Source organism: Scylla paramamosain, chromosome 1 (genome assembly GCF_035594125.1).
Source record: "Scylla paramamosain isolate STU-SP2022 chromosome 1, ASM3559412v1, whole genome shotgun sequence".
Taxonomy (NCBI): Eukaryota; Metazoa; Arthropoda; class Malacostraca; order Decapoda; family Portunidae; genus Scylla; species Scylla paramamosain.
The window spans coordinates 26,165,028-26,179,142 of NC_087151.1; the positions used below are offsets into that span (position 1 = coordinate 26,165,028).

Consider the following 14,115-nt stretch of genomic DNA (forward strand, 5'->3'; position numbering starts at 1 on the left):
GTTGTCCATTCTCAGTTATCCATTCCTTTCTCTGATAAAATCTGAGTCCCCCATCCCATCTCGCTCCGCACTCTCCTACATTCCCCGACCCATCCCATCTCTCCCTGACCTGTCCTACCTCTCCCCATCTCGCCCCGAACTCTCCTACCTCGCCCCAACCCATCCCATCTCGCTCCATCAGGCCCCGCACCCTCCCACCGCCCCGATCCATCCCATCTCGTCCTCCTCCGCCTCCTCCTCCTCTTCCTCCTTCTTCTGTACGGTCCTGTCTCTTTCACTAATACTTAGCGTAGAATAGTTACGCAAACAGCCTAGTAAGGAGCTTCAGGTATTTTAACGTTCCTTATTTTCTCACCAAATGAGTCTCACACCTTGGGACTCGGGGCGTGTGTGTCTGGGAGGACTTGCTCTACTAGGGGCCCGTATTCAAAAACGATTTGCTTTCTCACCACGACCATTTTCAAAGGCCACAGGGATTATTAGGTGTCTTCTGAAGACTGTTTCTTCTTAATATGATGTAAAAATCTTGTTAATCCGTCACTAAAACCGTAAAAACATCCTTAAAAAGCCGTGTTGCTTCAATGAAAGCCTTTTCAATACAGCGGAGGTGCGCAATTTTTTTTTTTTTTTTTTTTTCAGAATTATTGTCCCTGGACGGAGGTCAGCATCTGGAAGCTGGAAGCTGGGACACTCTCTCGGTGTCACTCAAACAGGCTCTCAGTCACGAATTGAGAGGTAAACATTATTTTCCTTACTTCTTTACTGTATATTACGATATCCTTTTACAAGCCACCGAGAAGAGCAGCCACGGTACACGGGGAGTCACAGGGGAAGGGGCGGCCACTACATGTCCAGCTGGTCATGACACACAGAGGCTAAAATGGTTTGCGATGCCTCGTGGTTGTCCCGCCGCTCTTCGCATCATTTATTTATTGTATTCAGTAAAGCAACTAAGCGTACTCAACCAGCCATAACCTACACAAGAGGCCTGCAGGGAATTGTTTTTGTTCATTTTGTTAATTTGTTGACATTTATCTAACCCTTTCACTGGCAGACTTTTTTTTTTCACACGGTTATCTGTAAATGTATCGATCCTTATGTTTGTAATCGTCTCTAATAGTGACCCCTTCTCTCTCTCTCTCTCTCTCTCTCTCTCTCTCTCTCTCTCTCTCTCTCTCTCTCTCTCTCTCTCTCTCTCTCTCTCTCATAAAAGCCGTAACAAGCATATTATAACGAGCAGACTACAGCGTAATTTGAAGAGGCAGTTGGTGATTTGATAGGTGTGTTGCCAATGGCTTGACATTAGCGGGAGAGAAAAATGGGAAGTCAATATTTATATTATATTTATATTTAAATATTTAATATTATTACGATATATGTACAAGAAAAGTTGTTGTACAGGTACCTATCTATGTAGAAGTATTGCTATTACTGTAATTGTACTCATTCTTTTGAAATAACGTACTTTATAATGTCAACTGGGGGCCCGTTGGAGGCAAGGGACGCCAGTCTGTTTAGATAGTAACGGTGGGACAATATTCTGAAACACACGTGCGTAGCACCTCCACTATTTCAAAAGCCTCTAGTTGAAGTGAAAAGTGTTTAAAAGGGTGTTTTTGCGGTTCAAATGACAGATTAACAAGATTTCTACATTGTAAAAAGAAGAAACGGTCTTAAGAACCCGGCTAATCGTGTTTGCTGCCTTGGAAAACAGTCATGGTGAGAACAAAGCGTCTGTGAACACGGGTTTATGGGCATTGGTGTTTCCCCGCAACGTCTTAGTAGACTGAATGCCACAAAACAGAACCACAGAGGCACGACTACTTAATCAAGGTAAGTACATGCTGTTATGCCTTCGTCTAAGTCTACCTTAGCGAATGTTTACCTTCGGGGTGGGGGTAGCTTCTTTCAGATGTTTATTTAAAGCTTTATTATTCGTTAATTTTTTTTTTTTTTTTAGGTTGTTTATTTATCTTTATTTTTTTTTAACATAAGTTCAGAAATTTAGCCAGATATTGATACAAAACTGATCTGCTAAGGTAGTGAGGGGACCGTTTGTTTGTCCCTTTTTATTAGACATCTGTTTCATCTCAATATTATAAGCCAATCCTGTCACAAAATGGAGCCGCATGACTAAACTTTCATATCCGCCGTTTAGATATATTCGCCAGTGTCAGGTTTACGTTTGATGAAAATTTAATTAAGTGAGGCAAAATATTGGTCGTCCCTTCCACCGACTCACCCCCATCAAGGCCGCCATCTTGGATATGCCTGTTCCAGCCTGTTCCAATATTATTTTACATATTTCCTTCATGTTGTTATTTCGGCTTATGTATAAGATTTTATGGTTTCAAAAAATATTTACTTACTTTTTAAATGTTTTCCATATGTCTGTTAAGTGAAACTTGTTGATTTTGGCGCTGTTTTTATGTAAATAAGGGTGGTATTTTTGGTCCTTCTTTCACAGTCGCTACGCTATTTTTTTTTTTATTTCAGTTTATAATTAAGATCTTATTGCTTCTAAATATTGCTCATGATTTTTAAATGTTTTTAACCCCTGTTCACTCAAATTTGTGGACAGTAGAATTGTTTTCAGTTGTGGTAATGTTCCAACAATGTTTTTGCTTTTTTTTTTCCAGTTCTGCTTCTAACTAACTTTAAATTGTAAAAAAAAAAAATAGTTCATATTTTTAAAGTTTTTTCTTTTTTTTTCTTTTTTTTTATTCTTGTCAAGTCAGAATGGGTGGACATTTCAATGCCTTTAGTGGGGGTCAAGGTTTCAACAATTTCCAGATAGTTCTTTTTATTTTTCTTTATTATTGCCGAGGCTTGAAATCTCTTGATATTCTTGTGATTAGTTAAAATATGTGGCGAATCAGAATATGTAAAGCATTCGAGTCTAGCTGCGTTTTTTCGAGGGGCCATTTTCAAAATGAAATACGTACGTAAATAACGGTCCCTGTGACGCTATCAACCCATCGGTCGTGACGTCATCATAGCGGCACCTTCCTAGCTCCCTTCCAGTTTCTCTTCGTTAATATGTAGCATTATTTCCAGTGTTTTTTTTCAGATATTTTTAGGTGTTTCCAGACATGCAGTGTGTGTGTGTGTGTGTGTGTGTGTGTGTGTGTGTGTGTGTGTGTGTGTTATCCTGTCTTTCGTTGTACAGATGGCCTTGCAGTGTTTGTGTGTATGTGTTGCCCTGCCATTCATTGTACAAATGGTGATGTGTGTGTGTGTGTGTGTGTGTGTGTGTGTGTGTGTGTGTGTGTGTGTGTGTGTGTGTGTGTGTGTTGCCCTGTCTTTCGTTGTATAGACGGTGATGGCGTGTGTATGTTGTCCTATCTTTCGTTGTACAGATGGTAATGCTGTGTGTGTGTGTGTGTGTGTGTGGGTGGGTGTGTGGGTGGGTGGGTGATGGGATATTGCAATAACGATTATGTTTAGATTTCCACTGCTTCTACTGCTACTGATACTATTATGTTATTATAACTGCTTAGCAGCAAAATCATTTCTTGATTTCGATAACAGGTATCTATTGAGAGAGAGAGAGAGAGAGAGAGAGAGAGAGAGAGAGAGAGAGAGAGAGAGAGAGAGAGAGAGAGAGAGAGAATTACACTTTCACAGAGTAAACTCTTGTTTACTTGCTCCATTTCTATTGTAACATATTCCACAGATAACGAAGCAATAGTAATTTGTCATTAAAACTCCATACATTCAATAAAAATTCATACAGAAGTTGATTTGCGCCGAAATAGTTCTCGGGAGCAATTTGGACTGGGAGCGGTTTTGCTCCCGTCTTAATTGCTCCCGGGAGAATTTTTGACGCAGGAGCGATTTGACACGACAGCGGACCACCGCAAATATGACACGGGGTCTCTAGACTCACTAAATAACATTAAGGAAGTATCAGACAGAATGAGAGAGGAAGCTCCCGGCTCTGCTCATGGCATAAGTATTGAGTATTTAGTTATGATTCCGAACGGTATTTCGTATTTATTATTGTGATAAATTTCTTAGTATTTATGTCCACCACTGAATGTATACCAGGGATCCTCTCTTTACATTCCTTGGTATATTACAAAACTGCGGTTCTGGGAGTTGAGATGGTTCTGCAGCCGCCAGCATTAGGTAAACAGTGCTGTGGGTCGGCAAGCGTGGATCCAGATCTTTCTTAATTTCTGTCTTGAGGTTCTTGTATCACCCATTAGTCAATTCTTGTTATTTCTCGGCCGTGCAGCAGAATTTATCGCCACACTACCACACACAGATCATGTAAGTAACTAGATCAGAAAGTACATGGTTCTTGCTCTGATTACTTAATCGCTGATGAATTTGAAAGCTTGTCTTAGAGGAGTAGTTGTCCTCCTTCGCTGTTCTTTGAGGCAAGGCCACGGCGTAGCCGCCACTAGGACGGGGAAAGTGCCTGTTCGTGTACCGGAACGACTGGTATCCACTTATCGTTGAGGGACCCGCCACAAAATTGCCCCGTATCGGTAAGGTACTGAGTAACCGTGGCTCCTGTCTCCCATGGGCTTTCATTAATTATAAAGGGAGAAGGCTTCTTCTTACCGGATGCGGTAAATTTTTACAATAGAACCAAACCATTTCGTGTACAAAACTGATATTCGTTTATTTTATTTTATTTATTTATTTTATTTTTTAGTATTTATTTATATTTCTTTTTAATCCTCCTATGATCATGGGGACTCGTCGGGAAGCAGGTTCATAGACAGAGAACACGAACCTGATATGATCTAACGTAACCTAACCAAACATGACTTAACCTAACTTAACCTGATCGGACCTTACCTAGCAAACTACATATATTTTACACAAAAAATATAAATGCTTACCTTAGACCTGATTAGACCACAATGGCAGCCATGATTACAGGTCACAAGAAAAAGAAGATGGCAATAAGGATGCATTTGTAAACAAAGCAGGCGCGCATCACCTATCAAAAATTCCCTATATCATGGAAACTACTAATTTGCGATGAAAGCTTCAATAAAGTAAGTTTCTTAGTATTTATAAAGGTAATCAGAAACAATACTCCCAAATGTATAGTGTTATGCCCCTCGTAAAATAATATCCCAGAAACCTTTAATAGTATGTGCCATTGTAGTGACAATCTCTGTAGCTTAGTGGTTTGTTGTGGCAAGAAAATGTACTGAAAGAAGAGTAACATGAAAAAAAAAGGCATTGTGAAGCAAAGATATTGTAAGTGGACTGGAAACATCTTGAAAAGCACCAGATACTTGTCAGTTGTCACTCAGTGGCTCACTTTTATGACCCATGCCACCAACAACTTTGTCACAGCCTCCTGGGCCAGGGATACTTGTACGAGATCCTGTTAACAACACCATACCAGTACTTCACTACCAGGACTATTGGCACTGTCTACCTCCCGCACTTGACAGTCTTAGCAGCACAGTGACTGCTTAAAGCTCTTGAGTCCCGGCGCTCCCAGGACAACCACTCAGTGCCAGCCAGTCACTGCCAGGTAGCAGCCCAGCGTCTGCCAAGACTTACTTGGTGGCTTGAACAAAGTTGCTTCTGCCTTCTATGATCCACATTTTGTTTCTCTTTCCTATATAAATGAATAAAGATTAAAAATTTTTTTTAATGTTATGTGCCAGATTAAGTGATGTCATGGTAATGACTGTTGTTTTATGAAAAAAAATCACATGTACTGTAATACTGAGTGGATTGATAATTCGATATTCAATATGCAGTTATACAGCCAACTTTCAGCGCACACACACACACACACACACACACACACACACACACACACACACACACACACACACACACACACACACACACACACACACACACACACACACACACACACACACACACACATTATATCTGGCAATTACATGTAATAATTTGTTTAATCTTCCACATGCCTGTTTCTGACCTTATCGTACCAGTATGAGTTCTGGAAAACTGGTAATTAATTTTTTTGTACTGGTATTTCAAGGTTTGAAATTAGGAGTATTTTCCCAGCCCTAGCTGCCACCCTTCATTCTGTCAAAGGTATTCCAGCTAGTCCATGATGGAGATGGAAGTTGCTGGTCATAAAGCAGCATACCCTAGCTGGTCTAAGATTGTGACCAGGAATTTTTCTGGCTTCCTCTTGAAGTATTTTGTATTTACTCCCTTGATGTCATGGATGTATGCTGGGAGGGAACTGAAATGTCAAGTGCCCCTTCTTGAAGTACTGCCATGGTGGAGGGTTCTAATACTTGTGGGGCAGTTAGAAGGGAGGTGGGACAGGCCACACTTTCTGTTTTTGCTTCTGATTGAGTGTATGTGATAGGTTAAGATTGGGATGGGAATGAGATTGTTCTCTATCCTGCACCTACTCCAGTCCTGAAACCACAGCAGATGCAGGTATTTCCTATGGAGTGCCCCATACCTTAACTGAGTCCATACACCATTGGGCCCCGCCAAGTGTACCCACACCTCCCAGGGGTTGACAAGACTGTGTTATTTTCATGCACTCACCACTGTTGCTCTCCATTCACTTCTTTTATCATGCACGATTGGTCTTGCTGCTACACAGTCATTCCTCTCACATTCATTGCTATCTTCACACAGTTTGTGATCATCCCAACAAGAGATGATCTTCCTATATTGGTACTGCTTGCCTGTTCAGAGATGAGTAATATCAAAGGTAATGATGAGGATGGTGTTTGTTTCAGCCACTGTAATGGGCAATACCATTTCTGCAGCCCAAAACACAGCCAGTGTCATCACAAGTGTAGGAGGAGGAAAGGAAGCCAGCCATGTCATTTCAGAGCTTCCATCAACCCATGCCTCCATGGACATCTCAGAAATCCCATCATCTTACTCCTCTATGGATAGCATAGAGCTCCCACCATCCCATGCCACCGTGGACGCCTCAGCCCAGCCCCCAGCAGAGTGTCCAATGCATAGGCCTCAAGTGGCTCCACCTTCAGAGTGTCCTATGCATAAGCAAAATGTTGAGGCCATTGCTCCTCCTTCAGAATGCCCTATGCACAGAGGAGAGAATCAACAGGTAATATATACTTTTGATTAGAAGACAAAATGCAAGATTGTTTACTTTTGTTTTGTTAACTTTTTATGTAGTTCTTTTTGGAATCAGTACATAGGAGAATAAATGGATGCAGGGGATGAGTGGTATTTCTTACTGATTGAAGCTTTTAAATTTACATTCCTTAGGTAGGCTTAGGTTAAGAGGGGACCTGATAGAGGTCTTGAAGTAGTATAGGGAATTAACAAATGTGACATAAGCAAAATTCTCAGGATCAGTAACCAGGATAGTACAAGAAATAATGGATTCAAGTTTGGAAAAGTTAGATTTAAAAAGAGATAGAAAGGAATTGGTTCTCAGGTAAAGTGGTAAATGAATGGAATGGACTCAGTAATCAGGTTGTTAGTGTTGAGTTATTAGGTAGCTTTAAAAAAAAAGATTTAGACAAATTTATGGATAGGGATGGTTGTTGAAAATAGGTTGGTATGTTTCATGCAGGATTACCACATTTATCCCCGATGACTTTTTGCAGCTCGTCTTATGTTCTTATGTTCCTATATATGCAAGTTTACTTATCTGGATAGTTATATCGGATTGGGTAGCACAGTGATCCACATTCTTACTAGCCTCCTTTTCAGAGCTTTCCATCTGAGTGTCCCATGAGTGGAGGCAAAGGCAGTGGCCCAGCACACCAGGCAGGACTTCACTATGGTAAAGAACATGCTGGAAAGTATGTGGACATCAACCCATTGAATATGGAGGCCTATCCTAACCAGAAGCCTGCACCTGACCAACCCTTTGAGCTGCCCACAGAAAGACAGGTGCATCCACTGTTTGCTTGCAACTACCATGTACTAATCAGAATATGATACCTAGGCCTTTCATTGGTGAAGGTTTTGGAAGAGTGTTAGCTTTGCAGTGATTATGCAAATTGATCAGTTAATTTGTTTATACAAAGTCTTTGATCAATACATTATATCTTTGTATCCTCACATTCATATTTTTTGTACTTCAGTTGTAGAATGCTGTTTGATGTGTAAGTTAGTGACACTGCAGGTGCAGTTTTCATAGTTAAATAATTCTCAAAATATATTATTTAAAAAGAAAAAATGGATTTTGTGAGTATTGGTTTTGAAAATATCTTATTAACAGTGTAACTAAATTGATGTTCTGGTAAATATTGGAAGATTAAATTAATAGCTTACACAGACAGATATTGAAGATGATAAAGATGATAAAGAAATGGGAGACTTTCAAAGCTTACCATCAGTATACAGCACCACCGTACTGTGCTACTGGACTGGAAAGAGTCCTTGACAATCTTGAGTTTCCTGTGTTCATGCAAGAAGCTTTTTGTCAAAGTATCAGCACATTAAACTAATGTATTCAATAAATTTCACAGTAAAGATATAGGAGACATGGAAAGATAATCATAGTTGTATTTCCTTGAAAATTAAATCTTATTTTTCAACATCTTGCAACACAACAGAGTTTAACTTGCATTTAAATCTTGGAAACATATTCACTTTTCGCATATCAATATGTCCTCTGGTGTTCAGTTCATATAATGGTTTGTTCTTGAAATGTCCACCAGGCAACTAAAATCAGGCACAGTCTTCACCCAAAGATGAGTTCTGAGCCATTATTGTTTACATTTGTACTGCGTCTTACACTCACTGCATTGCCTGTGTCTGTTCCCTCACTCTCACTGCTTGTGGCTTGCAGAAGGTGGATATTGCATCCAACTAAACTTGTTTTTGGAGGCAGCTCTCAGATCTTCTCTCCTTGCTGCTGACTGTAGCATGCTGGTGACAGAAACAAACACATCTCAGTCCCACAGTGTCTTTGCTCTGAATCTTAGTGATGAAATTTACTGCAATATTGTTTTTGTATTTATTGACTTATATTAAAGATGAATACATTTCTAAGAATCAAATGTAAGTTGAACATTTTTGGACACAGGCGAAGACTCATTTTGAGCTACATTTTTTATTTAAAAAAAACTGCTATATTGCAAGTTATTGAAGAATTTGGGTTTGTTTTTAGGAAAATATGACTACTGTTATTATCTTCTACATTTTTACAACAAAGCTTACTGACTACATCAATTGCGTGTGCTGATAGTTTGACGAGTTTCTTGCGCAACACAGGAAAGTCAAGGCAGTTAGGAATTCTTTCAGCCCACTGGTGCAGCAATCTATGAGATGGTGGAAGTCTCTGCACAGAAGTCTTCCATTGTACAGTGCATCAATTTAAAACTAAGGTAGATATTAAATTATATAGATAGTTGAATGTAAAGGATCACTGTCAAGTCAACCCATTAACTCAAGGTACTAGCAGATACTTAGGATTGATGAGGATGCATTGTGGAATGTGTTAAGAATATATGGAATGGGAGGAAGGTTGCTAGGAGTAGTGAATGCATTTTGCACTTCCAGGTATTTAAGAAAGAAAAATCAAGTACCCCTCTCTTCCCCAAATCCCACAGGTCTCATCAATCCCCAAAGCTGATGGAAATGGGGAGAATTGGGTCTACCCATCACCACAGATGTTCTGGAATGCAATGCTCAGAAAAGGGTGGCGGTGGAAGGACGATGACCTCAACAAACAGGACATGGATAACATCATTCGTATCCACAACATAAACAACGAGATGGCATGGCAGGAGGTAGGTGATGCTAGACGTGGGTTAAGGCTGGATTTGTTAAGCCAATAATATTTTTTTACTTATGAGAAAAATTTTAGTGTATAGATTAGTATGTAGTATTCAAGCATGCAGTTTTTTTTTTTTTTTTTTTTTCTTCTTTTTTTTCCACACTGGTTTAGCATCCAGTACAGGCAGGATATAATACAAATGTACACCTACCACATGGGGGAACAGTATGTCATACTGTCATATAAATACTGGGAAGACACAGGCAGATATGTCTTAGCTGGCAGTGAGCTGTAGATAATTGTAACATCATACTGCACCGTAATGTCAAGACCACTCCTTTTCTTATTTTCTCTAGTCATGGTTTGTTAATCTACTCAGGTAGTGTATTGTAATCAAGTGAAAAGGATGTTCTGTCATAGATATGTGTCTTGCTCCACCTGATCGTTAATCTGGGAACACAAGCTAAATTGGGTTGAATTGTAGAAGAGGACAAGTATTTGACATGCTGACCAAGTCTACACATTACATGGTTACCACATGGATTGTCTGTCCCACAGGTGCTGCAATGGGAGTCACTGCACAAACATGAGTGTGGCAATCCCAAGTTGAAGCGTTTTGGAGGAAAGGCCTCTGATTATTCACCTCGTGCCAGGATGAGGAGTTGGATGGGGTAAGGATAGCTGTCACTCCATTTCTCATGTGCCTCATGCTAGAAGAATGATTGGAAAATTTCAGTTTATTCCTTTCTAAGTGAGTTATCACTCATTTCATGCATTTATTTTAAAGTGATTTTATATCTACATTTTTTGTTCAGTCTTTGCATTAAAATCATCTACTAGAAAAGATTGCTTAGTTTTGTGTTGTTTGTTGCTTTATCTAAATTTTCGGAAAACTTTGCCACATACTTGTCATCCTGGGCATTTGTTGGTTTGTAAACCTGTATAGCTTTCATTTCTGTTATTTAGTTTAATTTTGTTTTGTTTAACTTAATTTGAGTTTTAAGTGAGGGAAGTTAATACTAGAATGTTGGATAGAGGATTGTGTCTGGTAACAGCAGAGGGATGAAGAATGGAGTGTCAGTCAGTTTCTGTTTGTGGATGACACATCATTGGTGGCAAATACAGAGAGGTTAACTAAGCTTGTAGAGGAGTTTGGACAGGTGTGTAGATGAAGGAAACTGAAGGTTAATGTAGGAAAGAGTAAGGTAATGGTGAGGAGCTGGAGGAGGTAGACTGTTTCAAATATCTTGGATCTACAGCTGTGATGGATAGAGGAATAGAGACAGAGGTTAGAGCTTGGGTGAAGGAACTGGTTAAAGTGTTAGGAGGTATGAATAAAGCGTTTGAGAGTAGAGCGCTTGGAATGAAGATAAAGAGAATATTATATGAAGGGATAGTAGTGCCTACTGCACTGTACAGTGCTGAGGCTTAGAGTATAGGAGTAACAGACAAGAAGAGATTGAATGTAATGGAGATGAGATGTCTAAGGGGTATGTGTGGAGTAACTTGGATGGACAGAGTCAGAAATGAAGTAGTGGGAAGAAGAACAAGTGTTGTGAGAGACTGCTGGATGGGCTGAGCAGTGTGTGCTGAGATGGTATGGACATGTTGAGAGAATGGAGAATGGCTGACTGAAGAAGATATGTAACACTATCAAGTGTGAGAGGTGTGAACTTGTGAAGTAGGCCACATAAGGGATGGATAGATAGTGTGGAGGCCTTAAAGGGAAGAAGACTGACACTAGAGAATAGAATGATTGTGTGTGACACAAGTGAATGGAGAGCAGCCATGAGTGTGTGAGGAATGATGCTGCCCTACAACCTCAGACTGAGGTGCCACACATTGAATCAATGGTCTCACACAGGTGTGGAGCAATAGGATATGGTAGCATAGGGTACTTGTTGTGAAAGAGCCTTGATCTAGACCAAACTGTCCAAGCTGTGCAGCTGACTCCTGTAAAGTGAGGGTAGGAGTACATTCTCTTCTCCATCGAGGGCCAAAGAGCTAAGAGAGTGATATGAGTGAGTGTGAATGTGAAAATTGTGTGCCTTGCTGTGGCTATCCCCATTTTTGGGATAGATAGCTTTGGTATATGTATGTATGTATGTTTAAATTTTTTAGATAATTCTTAATGGGTGTTTACCAGAAAGACCAAACTAGTGTTCTTTCTCTTCATTTTATCCTGTGTAGCAAAACTGTTCTTTCATTCTAGGAATTCTTTTCCAATATTTTGTAACCTTTATATGCCATTTTACATCCATCTTTTTTCTAACAACACTTCAAGATCACTATCTCAAGCAGTGTTTTAACTATGTGCATGTTGAGTTGAGGTTCTAGATTTAGAGGCAGGAGGCAGCCTATCTAAACCCAGAGATTCTTAGCACCTGCTCCAAACTATTTGTAACCACTACCATTGTGCCAAGTTATGCCATTCCTCCTGAGAGCTACTGTAGGGATGTTTTGGTCATGGTCAGAGAAATCAAGCAAGGACTGTGGAAAGCTTCTGCTATTATTCGATATAGTAGATCTGCTTAGTGTATTTGCACTTCCCTTCCTAATATCTTTGCATTTCACTCACTTAACTCTTCTGATCAATGGAATGGACCTGCTCAGTATGTAATATTTCTTAAATTTAAATAGCATATATATTTTTATATCTTTGTCACAAATCATTTTACATTAAAAGTTATTCTGATTAGTACTTTGTTTTAAGAATGATAATTTGACTTAATCATTATTTCTGAAAATTACTTATTAAAGTCAAGAGGGTAAAGCAATAAAAATTTAGCAAAGCAGCATTGCCATAGAATGTTTTGTCTTCAAGTTATAGGAAACAAACTCACCTTCCTCAGGTATGAGCTGCCGTTTGACCGCCACGACTGGATAGTGGACCGCTGTGGGAAGGAGGTGCGCTACATCATCGATTACTATGATGGTGGTCCTGTTGACACAGAGAGCCATCGCTTTGCCATCCTGGATGTGCGGCCAGCCATGGACTCCTTTGAAAATGTGTGGGACCGTATGGTGGTGGCCTGGTGGAGGTGGACCCACAGAGGAGAGTAGGCTGCACATCCTCTAACCCCTTACCTTCCTTTTCTATATAGTTTGCATTCTGCTCAAGCTGTGTTATATTCTGCTGTTGCTGATTATGAGAAAAGATTTTCCTGGTTTTGAATACTCTTGAGCAACAGTTGTAGTTGAAAGTCACCACAAAAGTTGTCAAATGTACAGATAGGATGGATTGCAATTCATGCTTTCTTTTTTTTTCTTACTGTTATGAAACTGTTTACAACTGGTGATAACTGAAAATGCTTGGGTGACAGAGAAGAGTAGGATTCTTAAACCCATCTTCTCTCTTGGTAATAAGGGAGGTGGGTATGATTAGGCAAGGGAAGAATAAGGGAAGAATAATTGCTCACTGATAAAGAGCAACTATGTATAGTCCTTTAGTGGTGGCTATGGCAGCAGCAGCACGAGTAACAGCACTTATTTCATCAGATACAGTATTCCTTTGAGAGCTTTAAATTGTATAGTTTTCCTACAAGTGTCAAGGCACTGTTTTGTATTTTACACTTATTTTTTTCCAGATGATGTTGCAGTTACTTTCACTGATTGGTAGTTCATGCTGCACACTGGAGCACATAATGGTGTTCTTGTGAATGGAAGTCTTGCTGTCATGTAGAACAAGGCTGACCAACCAACCAATCTGGTTAGTGGAAAATAATTACTCCAGTGTTTGTGTATGTGTAAATAGGATGTACAAAAATTATTGTATTAAAGGTTGATGCCACTGTTATGACTTCTTTTTTATTTGCAGCCATCAGATATCAAGAGCAGCACAGCTATCATTATCAATATATCATTGTTAATGAACCAGTGTAGAGGAGGGATGACAGAGCTTAACTGATTTGTTACATTAATCTTCAACTAAAAAGAGTTAAATTCAAGACCACTGGCAAATGCATTAGCTGTCATTGTTATGGAGACAGAGAGAGAGAGAGAGAGAGAGAGAGAGATATGTGGGGCAGTCAGGTATGGTAGGAGAGGGTGCTTATTGTGAAGGAGTCTTGTTCCAGACCAAATTGCCTAAGCTGTGTGACTAAACCCTATGGAGCAGAGGTTCTCAAACTTTATTGCTTAGTGGCACACTAATGATATATCTTGGACTTTGAATGTGCACCAACTCTACAGTCATGTGTAGTGTATTCCTGTCTATGAAAATTACACTGTGACTTGGGGGATAGCTGCAGTGCAGAAGTATGCCATGCTACACAGTTTGAGAATTGCTGCTATAGAGTGAGGGCAGGAGTACTTTCTTTTCTCTGTTGGGGGCAATGGGATTGGCATTAATAAGTGTGAATGTGAAGGTTGCCTTGTCTTGATTTTCCCCTTTTTGTGGGAGATGTCATTGGTATATGTATGTATCATTA

At 39.8% G+C, this 14,115-nt stretch overlaps 1 protein-coding gene across 4 annotated transcripts; it reads left to right on the top strand.

Annotated features, from left to right (window-relative positions):
- The first annotated feature begins 1,653 nt into the window (after positions 1-1,653).
- LOC135102191 (holocytochrome c-type synthase-like) lies at positions 1,654-13,481 on the top strand. 4 transcript variants are annotated; one of them, XM_064007023.1, is made up of 6 exons: positions 1,654-1,833; positions 6,717-7,054; positions 7,669-7,851; positions 9,519-9,698; positions 10,244-10,356; positions 12,538-13,481. In XM_064007023.1, the coding sequence occupies exons 1-6, from the start codon at positions 1,791-1,793 to the stop codon at positions 12,746-12,748; spliced, it is 1,068 nt and encodes a 355-aa protein (XP_063863093.1). In that variant the 5' UTR covers positions 1,654-1,790; the 3' UTR covers positions 12,749-13,481. The 4 variants fall into 4 exon arrangements, with proteins under 4 accessions (XP_063863093.1, XP_063863088.1, XP_063863099.1 ...); XM_064007018.1 differs by lacking the exon at positions 1,654-1,833 and adding an exon at positions 4,092-4,131; XM_064007029.1 differs by lacking the exon at positions 1,654-1,833 and adding an exon at positions 4,109-4,275.
- The last annotated feature ends 634 nt before the right edge of the window (positions 13,482-14,115 follow it).